This window comes from Alnus glutinosa, chromosome 13 (assembly GCF_958979055.1).
Source record: "Alnus glutinosa chromosome 13, dhAlnGlut1.1, whole genome shotgun sequence".
Classification (NCBI taxonomy): domain Eukaryota; kingdom Viridiplantae; phylum Streptophyta; class Magnoliopsida; order Fagales; family Betulaceae; genus Alnus; species Alnus glutinosa.
Window position 1 is genome coordinate 8,585,826 of NC_084898.1, and position 19,620 is coordinate 8,605,445.

The following is a 19,620-nucleotide window of genomic DNA, read 5'->3' on the forward strand; positions in this document are numbered from 1 at the left end:
ATGTGGCAGCCATCAAGGGTTACTCGAGCCTTGATATCAAGTAACCCTTGTCCGAGCATTACACCCCCATTCGTCTGGCAGCTTCCATCTTCTCCTCAGTACAATAAGGTGCATAACACACCGACACGCCAATCATCTCGTCGGTAGCCGTCCACGTCGGCGCTGCTCTAAAAACTTTGGCCGAAGGAGGGAAGCTCTTTCGATGATTGGACATGGCTGTCGTCGAGGACGATAGCGGCAGCGGGTTCGAAATAGCATCCTCACGGAGGCGGCTCCGTCGTCGTTCATTCAAGCTCTCCACGCCGCCATCCTCTCTGCTGTGGAGCAATCTATCAGTGACGTAAAATTCCGTCCATTTTCTTTAACTGACGTGGCACTGCCACGTCAGTGTGCAAGCTCGTTTTTGTAATTCTCTTTGTACGCCTAGCAAAACTTTGAAAACATCGAACTCAATTGGAACCCAGTTTGCAATCAGCCGATATCAGCACCATCCAGCCATTTTTCACGCTCAATCTCTAAGGTGAGTCAATCTCAATCTTCCCAGTTTTCTCAATTGTTGTCTTTACGCTGTTCTTTCTAGTAATCCCACAATAAAACAAAGATAACTCTCTGCCTATGGTTGTATTCCTCAAATTCCGCAACTTTTTCTGTACAATAGAATTCAGAAGAGTGCAAAGCCTACACCCATTTACCCCATTGAGTAGATTTTGTCACTTTGAGTCGAAACTGGGCGTTAATCCTTCAGACCCATCATTGTCGTTAGCACCAAAAATTGCCCAAACTAATGTCGCAATTTTCTGGGATTTGGACAATAAACCACCAAAATCGTTCCCACCATACGACGCCGCTGTCAAGCTAAAGGCTGCGGCGTCTTCTCTTGGGGTTGTTAGGTACACGGTGGCCTATGCGAATCACCACACATTTAGCTATGTCCCGCAAGTTGTTAGGGAGCAAAGGAAAGAGAGGAAGATGTTGAACCAGTTGGAGAAGGCGGTTGAGCGACATCTTTGTCGAGTTTGCGGAAGGAAGTTTTACACGAATGAGAAGCTTGTGAATCATTTTAAGCAAATTCATGAGCGGGAGCAGATGAAGAGGTTGAGTCAGATAGAGTCGGCGAGGGGGACGAAGAGGGTGAAGTTGGTGGCTAAGTATTCCATGAAGATGCAGAAGTATAAGAATGCTGTGAGGGATGTTTTGAACCCGAAGGTGGGGTATGGTTTGGCCGATGAGTTGAAGAGGGCGGGTTTTTTGGTTCGGACTGTGTCGGATAAATCACAAGCAGTCGATGTTGCATTGAAGAATCATATGGTGGATATGATGGATAGGAGGAGAGTTGAGTGTATGGTTCTTGTGTCAGATGATTCGTATTTCGTGGATGTTTTGAAGGAGGCGAAGTTGAGATGTCTGAAGACAGTTGTTGTGGGGGATATGAATGATGGGGCTTTGAAGAGGGTTGCAGATGCTGGTTTTTCATGGACGGAAATTTTGATGGGAAAGGCTAAGAAGGAAGCAGTATCGGTTGTTGGGAAATGGAGGGACCGTGATGTTTTGAAGAGATTGGAGTGGACATATAACCCTGAGGTGGAGAAAAAGATATATGATTATGAGGATGAGGTTGTTGAGGACAGTGAAGATGATTGTGAAGGAACTGTTACTGGGGTAGTTGATGATAATGTGCATGAGGAGGATAGTAATGTTTGGTGGCAGCTGGATTCTGATGGTGATGTTGTTTCTTCACAATCACTGAAGAGATTGGAGTGCACATACAATCCAGAGGTTGAAGAAAAACATATATGATTTTGAAGACGAGGTTGTTGTGGAGACTGAGGATAGGGGGTTGAAGACTGTATGCAAAAAGGACAGCCGTGCTTCGTTGGATCTGGATTCTAATCCTGATGTCGTTTTTTGAGTCATGTAGATGTATCTAACAGTATGCCCAAACTCCAGCCTATCTGTTGAATTAAACTTTACAGAAAAATTGGGATGTTGGGGGTGGGTTGTGGACTTCATTTTGAATTATTATGGAATTTAACGTCTATTAAGCATCCATCTTATTTTTCTACTGTCATGATAACCATGGAGATCTCTAGAACTATATGTTTGATCAACTTTAAACAGCACTAGGTACGTCATAAATGTATCTTGTTATTTGGCTCATGCACTATTTGGTCTTGTTATTTCTCCCTTGTACATCATAGTTGTTTTCTAATGTTGTAATTGGAACTGAAGCCAGGAATTATACCATTTAAAGCAAATAAGAAGGTACAGCCTTTGCCAATCATGCCCCTTTTGAACAGCCTGTACCAAACCAGTGGGAGCTGGAATTATATGATGAAAAAGCTTTAGTAACATATCTAGTATGTCAATGTTGAAATCATACGATCAATTGCGTGGTACCAGTAACAGTTATTATGGCCCTATGTATAAAGAGGAAAGGAAAATGGGTCTGTATGTGGTTGGGGTTAAAGGCTTCTTTAAGTTTATTTGCATTATTCTTGATTCTGATGCTTACTCCAATGTCCTGGATTTTCACCAAAATTCTTGTGCATTTCTCTCTATGCTTCTTTTTCCTGCTAAGGTCATGTAATTTATTTATTTTATTTTTTATGAGAATGCCTAAGGTAACGGAATTTAACCTGACACAAAATGCAGTTTCTCTCCTCTTGACTATTTACAAATGACTTGTCATAGATGATACTTTGAATGGAATGTCTCTGTATTGTTCACTGTGTTGGACCATTGTTTATGTTCTTCAATTTTTTGTTATAATCCCAAAATAATGGTATGCATAGTAGTAAATCCTACTTTGAGTCTAGTATTATTTACTTGTCATGTAACATGTGGGTGCATTGAAGTTTCCATAGGAATCAATTGCTTTTACCATAGGAGTGGTAATATTCCTAGAATGAATAACCAACTAGACAAGAAACTTATAATTTGGATATGGCTCTCTTTGTCACCCAGTAACAATCTTCTATGTACTGAGATACTTGTTATATCAATGCCTTGTTAGATGAGTGGAGGAATTTGCCACCTTATTGTTCAATGGACCTTACCTTTATGACCAATCTTGAACATCATCCTTCACTCAGCAGTTGCACCTTCCGACCCCCAAAAATTGAAAATAAATAGATGATCTATGGTCACGAGTTGACTTGTAGCTCCTATGGTCCCCTTCCATGTGTCTTGGTTTTGTAACTTCATTTCCTTAATCCAAATTAAACTGCTTTTCTAGTCGCTTTGAGATATAATCTTTGAGTCGAAATAGCGGTTGCCCACTCCCAACTTATCGTAGTTTACTGTACTGCTCTACCCAATTGGACACCCTGGGAGGGTACAGGGCTGCAGGGCAATTCTGTTACATGAATTAAATCTTCTAGTAAACTACTATCTAGAATTATTGAAGTCCCTAGTGTGCTACAATACCTGAACAGCTAGACTAAACTGTCTGAAAATCTGATAGTTTTAAGCCCCTTTTATTTAAGAGAATGTCTTAGGGCTCAAAAATGTTGATTGTTCTGTGTCATGCTCAGCACGGTTGTGGTAATAGAGAAGTTTAGAAAACTTCTAAGAATTTTTTAGGACTGAGATGTTTCACACGAAAGCATGTTTGGTGAACACATTTTGGTTACATGGGGTTAAATTCTTCCCTTACAAAAACTGTTGGTGTGTTCCAGAATTTGTTGTAGTCCTGACTGGTTTCCTTGAACATGCCAGACGAGTTACACCTTTGGATTTGAGTTTTCTCAAGCACTGACTTGTACATTGATACAACATGTGGTACCACAGGTGTGGGCTTTGAGTTGTCTGTGTGTGCTACCATGTGGATACAGGTGTACTTCATTTCTAAGGATCAAAGGTGTTTTAAGGCTCCGTTTGGTAACCCTACCTATGGTACGAGGGAAATTTTTTTTTTTTAGTTATAAAAAGTGATTAATGTGATATAAAGTATGAAAAATTTATATGAAAAAGTAGAAAAAAAATTTGTATTGTAGTAGATTTTTTTATTTAAATAATAAAAAAAAATTATTGATGTGATATAAAAAATAAAAAAAGTTAAAGAATGTTTTGAAACTAGCTTTTTTGGAGAAGTACAAAGAAAGGAAAGGGGTGGGGAGGGGGTTGCCAAACGGGCCTTAAGTCTTGGAATTTCATGGACTTGTCCATCAGTCTGACTTTCTATTGTCTTAAAGGGTAAATAAAGTATGAATTTTTTAAATTGGAGCAATTAACAGAGCCATTTTTCTGCGCTTCACTCAATCAGCCGGGGATTAGGATATCTGACAATTCCTTCCGAATTGCAGAATCTGAAATTGAAGTTCCAGGCCTTTCCTTCCATGTATTGAAATTTCAAAATTTAAAACTATGCCAAATTCAAAATTTTGATTATATCGAGGGCTCCAAAAAGTATGGCTTCTTTGGCCATAGTCACCTTCGACTCTGATTCATCTTTTGTGCCCTTGACACCCAGGCCCTCGCCTGCCCATCCTCGTCATTGAATGGTTCAAACATGGCGGCATTGAATTGAACGATTCAATGACCAAGGATCCATTTGAGTTTATAATTTTAAAAAGCGCGATTTAAAAATAATAATTTTAAAATGTGTTATTTGAAAAGTAATTTTTAAAAACGGAGTTAAATGTTTGACAAAATTACAGTTTGACTTTTAAAATCACATATTAACCTTTAAAATTTAGTATTTAAAAAAAAACACCTCATTGCTTATGATTTTAAAAAACAGTTTTTTAAATTTACAAATCACAATATTTTAAAAACGCAATTCCCAAACAATTCATTTTTTAAGATTTGATTTAAAGTCGTACTTTTTATTTACAAAATCACAATTCCAAAAGCATTCGAAGTATAGACAGTAGTCTGCAACCACATTTTTTTGCTTGATGTTTCAAACTTGGGGCAATTTCTGCGATCTTCAAGAGAGGTCCAAGATCCTTCGATTTCATGCATTTTTTTGTAAACACGATTAATACGTTATGTACCATCCATGTTAATTCGACTTGACAAATATTATAATTTTTATGATTAATACTGCTATTGTTTCCACAATTTATCGTAGCAGAAAATCAACTCGTATCAATCAATAGCGATAACAAAAATTGAAAAAAAATATTTCCTTTTAATTGGCGACTATTAAAAAAAAAAAACAGAAAATGTTACAAAATTTATATTAACTGCATTCCGTATAAGTTAAAATCATATAAGGGCTCTAACCATATTTCAGACTTGTGATCAATCCATAGATATCGATAAGAAAATAAATAGGCATTTCATCAAAGATGCCATAATGATGACTGTATATATACAGAAAAAGGAGACTGTATCTTCAATTTCTTTCTAATGAGAAGTATAGAAGATTATGTCAGGGTTTATGACCCTAAGATTCAGTAAAAAGAGTTAGAAAACACCGTTTAAGAGGTTGTGAGTAGGAGCTGAATTTTTTCATGTATCACATTTGGGTTGACAAAACCTTTTATAAGAAACAGATCTCATTTTCTGTAGTTATCATAAAGAACCCAGAAGTTTCCCTCAAGACCTTGATCTACAAGTCTTCTTTTCTTTCTTTTTTCTTTGCACAATTACTCTATTTATTAAAGCACTTTTGCTTTGTTAACCTTTGAAATGCTTAACAATATGATAAAAAAAGTAGAGGTACACAGGAGTTAAAAGACATTGCTGAAAGGCAAATCATCTGCTCCATATTCACTCTGAGTTGAACAAATGGTCTACTTTCCAATTTTCAAATGTTCAAGAAAAATTCACGATTTTCATCAACCTTTGCATGCACATTATGTGATGTTCTCTGCAATCAGGACTAATTTGGGTGTGGGTGTGGGTGTGTGAGTATACCACAGAAGGTAACATTTTGGCCTAGGCAAGTCCAAATTTCAAATCAAAAGATCAATTTCAATTCATTCAAACAAATGTTCACCTGGTAGACATAATGCATCTAAGTCATGGCTCTTAACTTCACAAAATGAATATACATCTCAATTTTGTCTTTGGTCAAGAGAAATGAATGCAAAAGCAACATAATTTCAGCTCAAACTCTAGCATGAAATGTGACAAAATACTTTCTTTTCATCTTATCTACAGCATATAATAATAAGAACACAAACAGATAAGAAAGATGGGATGATTAGATGGTAACATGAATGAAGAAGCCAACTACTAAACCAAAGTGATGAGGTTGATAAAACTTCCCTTCAGGTATGACTCTCCTCAGATGTAACTTCCCTTCAGGTAAGACTTTCCTCAGACGGAACTTCTTGGGTCATCGGATCTTTCAGGACTGTCGGATCAAACGAAAATAAACATTCAAACATTGTTGATGTAGGCTCTACTCCGTCAAGTTGTATAGACACTCTTTTTGACTGAATCATGAATTGAAGAAACTCGAAAGAAATTTCTCTATCCAAACACAAATAAACAAATAGCCGCAAACACATTCAGTAGGAACACAAATCTTACCAATAGCACATTCTATTTCACATCCAATACCATCAAAACAGACAGAAACCCCTATTACCCCTCTTCCCTGTTTCATCGTTTGTCGCCAGAAAACACAAAAAAGCCAGAAGAAAACGAATAAGGAAAAAAAAAAAAAATAGAGAAGAGAGGAAGAGGAAAAGATTACTTACCATCTTTTGTGGTGGAGCTCGCTCTTGATTTTTTTGGCCAAAGAAGAAAGCTGTCTTAAGAAGTCTTAAGAAGAAGCCATCTCTTGCTTTTTGAAAAAGAATGCATTCTGAGTTTTGAGAGGAAAAACTTTTTTTGGCTGCCTCGATAAGATACCACTACTTGGACAGTTGGCCTATTTTAATCCGTTAGATATAACTAACGGCGGGATTTTCATAATTTCAGAATCCCAAATTGCGAGAGATCCTAATACATCAGGCAGATGAAATTGAGGAAGAAAAAAAATAAATCACAAAATCCCAAATGACATATTTGTTTCTTTTAGGGTGATGCTTAGTTATGTTTTGCATTTACAACACGGTTTTGCTATCCAAATTGCAATTCTGAAGTGATTCTGTAAAATACAAGTTGCTGATTAAATGGAAAAAGGGATTTATTGGCATTTGGCAACTTTCGTAATAGTTGCAGATGTATTTTCTGGTTAGAAATGGCTCAGAAAGATATGAACATACCATCAATAGAATGCCCCAGACTTTGGCCTCCTGTCATTTGTACTGAAATTCTGATCGAAGATGAGGAGCTCTATCTAATCAAGTAGCAAGTGAGAAACTAAAACCAACACAACAACATTTAGGGACTAAATTATCATATAGAATGTTAACCCTATGAACCAATGAAAATGGTAGAGCCACCAAACAGCACAAGGACTGTTTACCCTGTCACCCAATGAAGAAGGTCCAAGAAGAAGGGGGAGATGAAGCCCCTAGAACTTATCAACAGTATTATTATAAGAAGTTCTCTTCTGTGCTTAACATTCTTACCACACAAATATACACAAGAACACAATTTGCAAAGGACAAAATTTTCCTTCAAACTAGATTGAAGAAAATTAAACTGACATATATCTAAATTGCATGTGAGAATCGCATGCTCTATTAAAAATGTATGTTGAGAAATAAAAATGCATGTGAGGATCACATGCTTTTTGAACACATGTCAATTTTATAAACTTTGCGCATTTACAATACTGTGCATGCCACACTGCAATGTGATATAACCTAGCAGAACGTTACCGTGATTCATGCCAGTTTGAATGTACATGTAACAACACCGATCAAAGAGCATATGAGCCTCCAGCAACTGCAAAAAACATGCATCATGAAGTAGTAACCTCGAAGGTCTTTCCTATCAGAAACAGAGAGTAAAACAGAAAATCACAGGAACCTCAATTTCATGTCAAAATAATGGAAACACGATCTCAAATATCATACCAAAATAGATAAAAGAATATAAAGGCCAATTGCAACAAATGCTATTTTTTTCTTTTTTATTTCAATTTCATTCAAGATGATAAAATTGAGTCCACCAATGGGAATATCTTTGTGAGTCATGGACTGTACAAAGCCTAAACTAAAAAACAACACCCTAAACAAAGCAGAGACATGTGGAAAAGAGCAATAAGAGTTTCTTCTCATCTTCCCTCGATAAAAGCCAGCTATTATGCCCTGCAAGCAAATGCCTATCAACAGATGCAAACCAGCAGAACATCAATTCTTTCTTATAAGAAGACAGTATCACTGGCTATAATAAATGCTCACAAAAATGAGTGAAACACAAGGCAATTCATGTCAGGCACGATTCAGAAATATCACCAGGCGCTCTTTTTCTTCTCCACAGAATAATAATCGAGATACCACCGCACGAACTTCTTGAGCCCCGTCTCCAAATCGGTGGTAGGCCTATACCCGAGCTCCCTGCGCGCCAAACTTATATTGGCGTGTGTAAACTTCACATCCCCATTTCTGGGCATTTGCAACACCTGCCTCTTAGCCCTCACCTTCAGAAGCTTTTCCAATATGCTTACAAGCTCGCTTACCGGCACCGGTGCCGTATTCCCCAAGTTGAAAATCCTCAATTGCGCAGGGCCCTTCTTCTTCCCACCACTCCCAGTGCTCTTCCTCGCCGTGTCCAACGCCGCCAAGCACCCCTTCACAATGTCATCAATGTACGTGAAATCCCTCGCCACCATGCCATGATTCGCTGCCTCGAATATCTTAATTGGCTTCCCCCTCAGAATGTCCTTCGTGAAGAAGAAATACGCCATGTCTGGCCGACCCCACGGCCCGTACACCGTGAAAAACCGCAACCCAGTAATCGAAAGCCCGTATATATGATTATAGGTGTGCGCAATTTCCTCACCGGCCTTCTTCGTTGCCGCGTACAGGCTCGCCGGTTGGTCAGTCCGGTCCTTTTCCGAAAAGGGTACCTTGGAATTCAACCCGTAGACCGAACTCGAAGACGCCCACACGATCGATGGCTGCGGATTCGCAGACTTGCAGACTTCCAAGAGGTTCACGAACCCAGCGATGTTGCTGTGCACGTAGGAGCCAGGGTTCTGCATCGCGTAGCGCACACCGGCCTGCGCCGCCAAGTGCATCACGTGGGTGAACGGCACGACGTCGAAAAGCTTCTGGAGGAGCGACGCGTCGTTGATGTCTCCCTCCACGACGAACACCCCAGCGCGGTCCAGGAGTCGCTGGCGTGCGCGCTTGAGGTTCGGGTCGTAGTAGTGGTTGAAGCTGTCGACGCCAAGCACGCCGTCGCCGCGCCGCTTGAGAGCCACGGAGACGTGGGTCCCAACGAAACCGGCCGCCCCGGTGACGAGAACAGTCATACCGGACTCCGAGCGCTTGCGGGCCGAGCGGCTCACCCGGCGCTCCCAGTCGCGGCCGCCCCAGGAATCGGAGCCGAGGGCTCGGCGCGACGATGAGGGTGGACCCACGAAAGGAGTAGAGAAGAGATAGAATAAGAGAGTGAAGGCTAGGAAGAAGGAGGACCAGAGGATAAGTTTGGATTGGGATCGGAGGCGATTAATGTACGGTGGGTATTTGTCCGGTTTGAACTTTCCGGGGGTGGAGGGGAGGTTGTCAAGGTGGGAGATTGTGGTCAACATTGTGCCCCTCAAAGAGGCGATTAGCGCGCTAGGGTTTCGACAAAAAATTTCTGGGGTTGTGGGTGTTTGGTAAGAGAGAAAATGAGGGGGGAAATTTGGGAATTGGGAATTGGGAATTGGATTGGGCTGTTGATGAACTTGCTGGGGATGATCAGAAATTGGGTACGATGGTTATGCTAAATTAGGGGATGAGAAAAGGGAGAGGGGGATATCCCGGGTATTCTGTTAATTGGCTTGGAGGGTTTTGGCTTTTGCTTACCATTTTCACCAAATTTGATTAATGGTTTTTTGTTTCTTCGTGTGTCTTTGGTAAGATATCTCTTTTCTTGTAAATTGATTGACAGGTTGAGTTTGGGTTAATTGAATCCACTCCCTCAGACCCATTTTTCAAATATGTTTTCTTTTATTTTTGTGATAATTTTATCGAAGGATATCGAATTATACGTCATTTTGAGAAAATGATATTGAACTAACAAACGTCTCAAACTGGAGTATCAAGGTTTCTAAAAGTCTGACTTACGGGTATTCCGTTAAGAATTGTTGTTGAATTTTGAAAAAAAATTTCAAAATACCCATGTGTTTATTTTTTTAAAAAAAAATTATAAATTTTTTTCAAATATTCAGGCATGGGTATTTTTTTCTAATTTCGTTAAATTCTTACCAACACCTAAATTCTAAAATTTTTTTTCTTAAAAAAATAGAAAAAATGGTATTTTGGGTACTCTGTTAAAATTTAATAGCAAATCTTAACAAAGTACTCTTAAGTGACACGTTTGGAAACTTGAATACTCCAATTTGAAACGTTTGCTAATTCAATAGTCTTATCTCAAAACGGTATATAATTCAATACTTTTTGTGAAGTTATCCCTTTATTTTTTTGGCCTCTAATTTATAGATGTCTCTAACTCTCTATATGGGGACCAATTTGATTAAATGCCCCCCTTTTTCTTATATTATTTTTAATAGTAAAAGAGTTGATAAATGGTTGGCAGTTGAAGTTTGGGTGAAACCCCTCGTTCTGATTTTGTCATCAAGTTCCAAACGAATGGCTACAAAAGAGAGGGGGATTGGGTAAGCTGATAGACTTGCCAAGTCAATCGGCGGGAATGTCTCTAATGTCATATTCAGTAGGATTTCTCATACAAGATAAGAGAGTAAGAAGAAATATAATAATCTATTTAGGGTAGATGAGAAGAGAAAAAAAAAAAAAAAGTGATGAGATTGATGAAAAGGTGGAATGCTTCTCATATATAATTAGATATTTAAATGATAAAGAAGTAAATGAAGATGGGAGAGCTAAACGTCTTACTTTTACTCTCTATTTTTATATTGAGGAATAATTAACCATTTTTGTAGTTAATTTGGCCCATTGACCTGATGATTTCCTCAAAATGTAGTTGAAGCCTGATAATTCTATTAAATTCTATTTGTATTCTGACTTTTTTTTTTTTTTTTTCCTGTTTTAATTTTCAAATTTGTCTCACCAACTCAACTCCAAAGTTCAAGTTTTTTTTTTTTTTACTTTAAAGAGTGTTTCCTTTTGTGTCTTTGTCTTACTGACTCTTCACTGCAAAACTCACGTATGAGTTGCTTCCTTTGTGTGTAAATTTTAATTTTTAATTTTCTTCATTGCAATTAAACTTTAATTTCACATTTCTTTAGATAATTTTGTATTAATATCTTCTATGTTTTATTGCTTATATATATATATATATATATATATATATATTATAATTAAGTACTCAAACTTTGAAAGATGTCAATTTAACGTATCCATATTTCAATTTGTTTTAATTTTAACACTTCGTTAGAATTTTTCGTTAAATTCTGTCAAAATTCTTAAAATACTCATTTTTTTTTAAAAAAAAAATTATTAAATTTTTCAAAGATTCAAGCATGGGTATTTTGCAAATTTCATTAAATTCTAACCGCCTAAATCCTTGCAATTTTTTTCTTCTTTTTTTTTTTTTTTCCTAAAAAAAAGGTGGGTTTTCTCTCTGCTACATGGGTTTGGACATGTGTCATCCAACGATAGGACATGATAATGGTACCAAATTAGATGCAACATGCTACTATTGTTGTATGTCAAGCTGCGAAGTTAATATCCTAGCGGTGTGGGTGTTTTTTTTTTTTTTTTTTTTAATAAACTTGTCTTATTAAAAGCATAAAGCGCCCTTAAGTATACCGGAAGTATACAAGAGAAAGCACCTAACTAGAAAGTGAAAAACGAGCAAGAAAATCGCTAAAACTAATCGACAAAAGAGACACAAAAGCTACTGTTCAAAGATACAAAGTATGAAAAAAAAAAAAAAAAAAAAAAAAAAAAAAAAAAAGAGTTAAAATATCCTTCAAGGACCTCTCCAAATCCTCGAAACACCTATTATTTATTTCCTTCCAAACATACCAAAAAAGGCATGTCAACATCATCTACCAAATCTCAGCACTCTTCGGCCTTCCAGACGTCCATCAACAAGCAAACAAGTCAATGACTCTCCTAGGCATAACCCAAAACAAACTAAAACGCTTAAAGAGAGCACTCTACATAAGCGTAAGCCACATCGTAGCGAAGAAGAAGATGATTCACCGATTCCTCATTTCGTTTGCACATGCAACATCTATCCACCAAAATAACATGCTTCTTCCTAATGTTATCTATTTTAAGGATCTTACCTAGAGCCACCGACCATGCAAAATAAGCCGCCCACATAAGAACTTGAGTCTGCCACACACTCTTCCAAGGAAAGTGACTCCACACAGAGCAAGCCAGTGAGCTAACGAAAGACCCATTTGACTCATCCTGAGCTTCATCAATGAGAATGCAAAATTTGGCATCCCCAATTTATTTTTCAAATCACATCCCCCACTCTAATTGCAATGATATGCAGAATTTCCTTTTGAATTTTGGGTGATATACATTTGGCATTCTTTGGAGCATTTTCCAAGACAAGTCTAGCAACATCATCATTATAAGTTGCTAGGAGCTTTTATGAATTCAATGAAATTATCTTGATTTTTTGAGTTAGAGCTTTCATCATGACCTCTAAAGGTACATGCTTGAAATGCTAACCATTTAGCACTATCTATTGAGGTTTTGAGCCTCAACCAATTATTCTGTGTTTCTTGTGATGTTTATTTTTCAACTAACTTGTCAATATGTCATGACTGATTGATTAGATCCTCACAACATTTCATAGCATTTTTACGTGGTGAATTTGGATCTTTCCCTTCATGTCCCATTAAAGAACTATTCATTTTGTCGCTTTCTTTTTTCCAATTGTCAAAACTTTTCGCGATAAATGCATCTGATCCTGGACGACTTGTTGATTTCATAGCAAAAACATAGCATTGAAGACAAAATATGGCATCCTTTGATTTTGAGTACTCCAACCAACTTGAGTATGTGTTGAACCAAGAAGCTTGAGATCGGCAACGATTATTACCCGTTCCAGAAAATGGATATTCCTAAAGCTTGGGTTGATATGGACGGGCTTTAATATAAGCACATTGCATTTCATCTTTGTAAGTTTACAATTCCTATATTTGTGGCATAATCCTAGATTACGTTGCAAAGAGGTAGCATCCATTTCTTCAGGTTGAATTCTTGGTCATTTGGAGGGACGCTCGTTAGTCACTGAAGCCTCAATATCTGTTGCAAAAAGTGTATCAGTATTAACTTCTAACTCGCTTTCATCTTTTTTCTTAAAGAATGAATCAAGTGTTTTTGGCTTGTCCATATTTCTCTTAACTTTAAGAAAAATTTATGGATCAAGAATTAACGTAAAAAATATCTAGAAGAATAACATTTTTGTTAGAATTTCATTATAGTTCTTATTACTACAAACAAATGATATTTATTATAGTTCTTATTACCACTAACAACAAAAAAACTTGTATAATTTTTTTTACATCAAAATACCCATTTGATTCGAAATTTTAATTTCAAATTCTTATAATATCACAAACACACAATAGTATAAACTACTAGCAAAATAAACTAGGCATGATTTATAGTATCCAAGAAAAAGGGTACCTTTGAGCTTAGACTCTTTCTCCTAACAAGATCCCCAAAACCCCAACAACAACAATGCTGAGCGTCAAGCCATAACAATGTTGCAACTTACAGAGCTTAAATGATAAACCCATTTCAAAGCCATAACATATTTGATCAAATATATAAAAGAGTAAGCACATGGTCCATAGAAAAGGATTACTTGGCAGAAGTAGAAATTTTGCATTTGCTTACAAGAAAAAACATCTATTTTCAATCTTTATATTTAATACATACATTGCTTGTTGTTGACCATGGAAATCTCGTAGTTGGACCTATCAAATCAGATGACCTGTTCATATTTTGCATGGTGCCATAATGTGTATAACTACTAGTAAAAGAAATAAGCAACAATTATGGAGAAGCATCTAATTACTATAATGTTGACACTCTTGTTAGTATTTTATATTGGCTACATTATGGATAAACAAAAATACTTTATTTAATGGTTGCGATTTAACAGGATGGTCAGTTCTCAAATTCAGAATCTTCATATTTTCAGACAATGTACAAATCAAAGCATGTGACTGATCACAAGCATCTTGAAGATATTCATGAAGAGTCCTTGCAAATTCCAAGGCAAAACAACCGGTTCCTGTGCAACCATCCGGACGAGCCTGTGAAGGCGTCATGACGCCCCGCAGATAACAATGAAGACGTCCGGACGTCAAAGCAACACCTTCCGGACGCTAGGTCAATCAGTATTTAACAAGAAGTTGGATTTTTAGAAGTCGACACTGTTTGGGAAGTCTCTGCAAGCCGTCAGGACGATGTGGCAATATGTCCGGATGATGTCCAGTATTTCAGAATATTTCAGAGTTTCGTTCAAACGCGGAAATGATTTTAGCGAAGATCGTCCGGACGCTCGGTCAAGCTTTCCGGACATGAACCTGATAAAGATAGAATTACGCTATTTCTGAAAGGATATCACAAAAAACCGTCCGGACGTGGCTAACTTCCGTCCCGACACTCTCCAACCAGAGCCCTAATCTCAGCAGTTTTAGGTTTCTTGTAAGCCTATAAATAGAGGGCCCTAGGCTTGTGTTTTGTACAGAATTCGACAGTGAATTCCATAGTACTTTGAGAGGGTGTTTAGGGAGAATTGAAGATCCTCTAGCTCTCAAGCCGTTGCCGGTGTGTGCTCGTTGTTTGTGTGAAATCTATCTTAGGGGTCGGCCCTAAGGTAAAGGAATCCATCAAAAACCCCTTCAGGTGGAAGGTCTGGTTGGAAAGCATTCACGATGGGCTTCGTGTCAGAGTTAAAGGTATGACTACTGCATAAGGCTATGTGAGTACGAGTGTCTTGTAACTAGCTTTGTTTTTGGATAATGGATTTCCTAGGTTTGGCTGCCCTGAAGTGGTTTTTCTCTTTATAGAGTTTTCACTTCGTAACAAATATCTTGTCTTATTTAAATTCCGCATCTAAGAGATTTTGTTGCACACAAACACACAGATTTGGTTTAAATTAGAAGTCAATAATTATTTTCAACTCTGACTCGGTTTTACAAGTTAGTGCCATAGAAATAATAATAATAATAAAAAAAATGTTCTTGTCAAATTAAGAGTACCATAAAAAAATGGAAAAGCTAATGAAACAATAATCAGTTAGACTGGAAAGCAAAATTGAGGAAAATGAAACCTGTTGGTACAGTTTCCGGTATGGTGACATGTCTCCTTGTGATTCATCCTTCGTCTTCTAAATACTTTCCTCATACTTGCAAAAAAAAAAAACAACTAGTCAAGGGTGCCAACTACACCACTCTAGTGCCTAAGTCAGTTCAAACTCGTGACTTTCTATGGAGAATCAAAAATCTCAGAGCTTAGAGAATCTGTGTGTAAATACATGGTATAGCAGTCTTATTTATAGTCTAACAGGCATAGACTTATTGGAGCTCTTGAAATATAATTGGACTAGGAGTATGAGTCCTAGATCGCATAGGTTTCATCTTTATCTTTAGAGAGTTTGAATCGGATGGTAGAGTCCTAGTTGGATAGTACTCTGTCTCCTCAATCTTGATTCCACATTATTAGAAGTTTTATCCCGCTAATTATGGGATAAAGACTTATCCCGAAGTTCTCAAGATAAGGGCTTTATCAACTCGTGCATAGTTCTAGTTTCAAGAATAAACCCACACTGGTGTTCTGTTAATACTCAATTACTTACTTGCCGAGTTTGAGAAGATACTTCGAGACGATTGTATTATACTTCAACCAATCCTCCGAGGTGTAAATATCCGAGACATGTTCGCTCCATTCAGACTAGGAGATATCAGGATATTCCACACCATATGGAGCCTTTAGGTCCAGAATGATCAATCCCCGAGATATGTCATGGTCCGAGATGATTAGGCACTGAGATGATCTCTTCGTGTAAGGTTGTGACAAACTTCTGAGATGTTCTGTCTGAGGTGACCCAGCCGAATTGGGTCTATGGGTTGAACCTCCGACTTGTCAGGGGGTCCACGTGGCTTTGGAGCTGATTATTTCACCAACAGTTACCCCATAATTCTCTTATTTCAAATTTTGAATTTAAGGGAATTATTTGTTCCTTCGGAATCCATTCCTTGAAAGCTGTCATTGTGTGTGTCAGCTGTCACTTTCCCTGTCATAATGACCGAATCTCATGATGGTGTCAAAAATTCAAATCAAGGCTTCAATTCTCGAGGTGACGCCTTTAATGAAGATTCGGTTATTTTTGAATTTCTGGCGGCTGACTTTTTGATTTTCAGGGATTTGAAATGATGGTGCCCCTTGAGTTCTTGAACATGTGTGGGAGGCAATTAACTCTTCACTTTTCACCCCCTTATAAATATTGTACTTCACCAAATTCTTTCACTTTCACCTTTCATTTTGAATTTTTGAATTTCTCTCTCTTGTTCTTCAAGCTTTCTTTTTCAACTTTCTCACTCTTTTCCCTGAAATGATGAGATGTCAACCTACCGGTGGTGTTCCGGCCGCCTTGGGGCCGAAAACCAAAAGGGCCGAAGTGGCTCCCAACCTGGAGCCACTGGAAAATTGAAAAGTCGCCTGTGTCTTTGAAGAACACGAAGAAGTTCTTCACTTGAATTATCACATCCCATTGATGGTGAGGACGTTTGATCAAAACCTAAAGGCTCAGTCCATCAATGGCAGTGAGATAACTCTTTTTGAGAGGATGTTCTTGGTCGGACTTTGGCTCCTTTTTCTCGAGATTGCCTGGGACCTGGTCTTGTTCCTGATGGTTGCTCCGAGCTAGATTATGCCCAACGCTTGGAGGTACCTTTTTGCGTCCTACATACTATGGAGGACGGTTCTGGACAAGGAGATGAACATTCTCCAATTCTTCAACATTTATTGTCCAAAGCAAAAATCAGACATGGCAATCGAGCTGACTGTCCGACACCCTCCTATTTTTATCAACGAAGTCGGGTCTTTCGAACAATAAGTTCTGGGAGCAGCAATTCTTCCAAGTGTCCAGGGAGTGGTAATGCCCCAAGGGCACTGTTCTGCCAAACGACTGAAGAATGTCTAGGTTTTGGAAGAAGTTGGGCCTTGAACGATGCGAAGCTCCTGAGATCAATATTTTGGAAAGAGCTGATGTGCAAAAGATGACCGACTGGTCCGCGGTGAAGTTGAAAGCTGAGGATTTTGAAGACGTCGATTTTGACCATATCGTAACTGATGAGGCAATGAGGTGTTTCCTCAGATACACGATTCTGAGGAACAAAAAGATGATGACAAAAAGGGGAAAGGGCAAGAAGAAAGGTGATGCCTCTAACAAGGCCTAAAAGTCTCCAAGGCAGCCTGCCAAGGTGAGAGCAGCTGACACCGAGGCCGTGGCCCCAAAGAAGAAGAACCAAACTCCTCCTTTGGTGGCCATTGTCCCGAGAAGGTTGCCTCCAATGAGGGCGGCGAAGCGTTCGATTGAAGAGATCTCCCGAGGTCCTATACCCGAAACCAACATGGAGGAAGGCTCAGTGAGCTTTGAAGGATTCATCCCAGAATGCTCTCCGACCTAAGAGCTGATTATCCTGCCCACCTTCATTCTGGTGCATGAGTTTGGTTCTGAGGAGCCTTCTAGTTCTTCGGGGTCAAACAATGAAGAGATCAACTTTGGAACCCCCGAGGCGACAAGTCCTACACCCGAGCCGGTGAACAATGAGGATAATCCTTCGTCCAAGATGGGAACGAATGTACCTGCTCGTCCTCGGGTGAAGCATCTAGCCAAGAGAATGAAGTTCGGACCTCGAGATTGTCTTGTAGGAATGATCTTGGAGGCAGAGCAAATGAGGGGTAGGCCGGTCATAAGGCCTTTTGATACCGAGGAGGTTTGGCAAGAGTTTGCCTTTTCAGGTAATGAGTTCGAGGCAAATGGCGAGGAGGTTGAAACTCCTCAAAATCAAACTTATGCCGGAGACATGGAGGATGAGCATACTCCTAGAACTCCTTCTGTGGAGTGGATGGCAACTCCTCCACCCCCTAAGGCTGATTGCGAAATAGAGCATGAAACAACTCTGAGGGTTGAAGCCGTGCCTGAAGAAATCCCTCCTATAGCAGCGTTCAAGATAGCACCGAAGCGGTTGAGAGGGATACTTTGTAAGGTGAAGGAATTGTCAGGCCCGAGGCTTTGCAAGATGCTGGAGCTCAAGCTAGGAACGAAACAAGTCTCGAGCCTATCACATCTGGGCTGAGACAAGTTGAATCCGAGGCAACTCCAAACAATGAGTCCACCTTAAAGACCGATGGACCCGGTACCTCAAGGTTCAGGTCTGCCTTTGAGATCCTTAGTAGAGGTCTCCTCGGGTGTCCAATGGAGGCCATTAAGAATCTTATACTCGAGGGGTTTTTGGGTGGTTCCGGGGCAACATCGCCCAAGAGGATTGCACAAGGCATCATGATCTCCCACTACTAGGTAAAATCTTTGGAATGACTCTGTTTTTGTCAAAAAAAAAAAATATTTAACTTGATTTCTATCCTAACTCATTTTTCCCTCTGATTCTGTAGCTTCTGGTGAAGATGACTGCCTTCTGGCAAAACTTCGAGAGGCGTCAAGAAGTGTAGTCGACTGCCCTAGCTCCCAAGGTGCAAGCTAGAATCTCCGAACTTGAAAAAGAAGTGGCCAACCTGAAAGTTCTCCTTCAAGTCTGAGACAAAGAGCTTGCTTCTCGGGACTCGATAATATCCGAGGAGCGATCCACCAATGCTCGACTAAAGAACGAAGTCTTGGAAGCCAATGAGCTGTACAATCGCTTTGTCGAGGGTCTGTCCAGTGACCTTGATCATGCAGACCAACAAGAGTCTCAGTTGCTGGCTGTTCAAAATGAATGCTCCGAAGCTTACAAAAATGCAGAAGCCGTTGAAGCCGAGAAGAGGAAACTTGAGGCCGAGGTGGAGAAGCTTGAGGCCAAGAAGGTGAAACCATTAAAAGCTTAGGATCATTTCGAGAGCCTTTTGATTAGATTTTGGGCCAGATACGATCAATGCAAGGCTAAGACAAAAGCACCTCTTGAAGAGCTGGGGTCAAGGCTTCAACTGGGGGTTCGAGAACTTTTGAACTTTAACTACTAACCCTCAGTACAAGTTCAATCCAAGAATCGTCGGGCCATTTCTAGTTAGGATCCTTGATGAGGCTATCAAATCTTCATGCCCGACGTTCTGAGTTGGGGTTTTGACACTCCGAACCCTTTTGAAGATCCTCTTGAAGATGAGGATGATGGGGCTTGAATGCCGACCTCCAGGCTCGGGCTTTCAACTTCTTCAAATTTATATTTACCTTTCTTTGTACAAAAAAAAAAAAAAAAAAAAAAAAAAAAAAAAAAAAAAAAAAAATTGTAATGAATTACAACTTCAATGTTAATGAATATGGAAGTCTTCGGACATTTTAACCTTCATCCTTTTCTTTTTTTGTCAATCATACTTAATTTTATTTCCGAGCTGTTACCCCTCAAATACTTTAGGGAATGAAAATTCCTCTAAGTTATTTTTT

At 39.0% G+C, this 19,620-nt stretch overlaps 2 protein-coding genes across 2 annotated transcripts; one reads left to right on the plus strand and one right to left on the minus strand.

Moving 5' to 3' along the window:
- Window positions 1–513: 513 nt before the first annotated feature.
- Window positions 514–2,049, plus strand: LOC133854820 (uncharacterized). The gene has a single exon (XM_062291087.1). The coding sequence runs from the start codon at window positions 616–618 to the stop codon at window positions 1,795–1,797; it is 1,182 nt and encodes a 393-aa protein (XP_062147071.1). The 5' UTR covers window positions 514–615; the 3' UTR covers window positions 1,798–2,049.
- A 5,905-nt stretch (window positions 2,050–7,954) lies between these two features.
- Window positions 7,955–9,896, minus strand: LOC133854166 (UDP-glucuronate 4-epimerase 3). The gene has a single exon (XM_062290238.1). It carries the CDS (start codon window positions 9,605–9,607, stop codon window positions 8,303–8,305), a length of 1,305 nt encoding a protein of 434 aa, XP_062146222.1. The 5' UTR covers window positions 9,608–9,896; the 3' UTR covers window positions 7,955–8,302.
- Window positions 9,897–19,620: the final 9,724 nt, after the last annotated feature.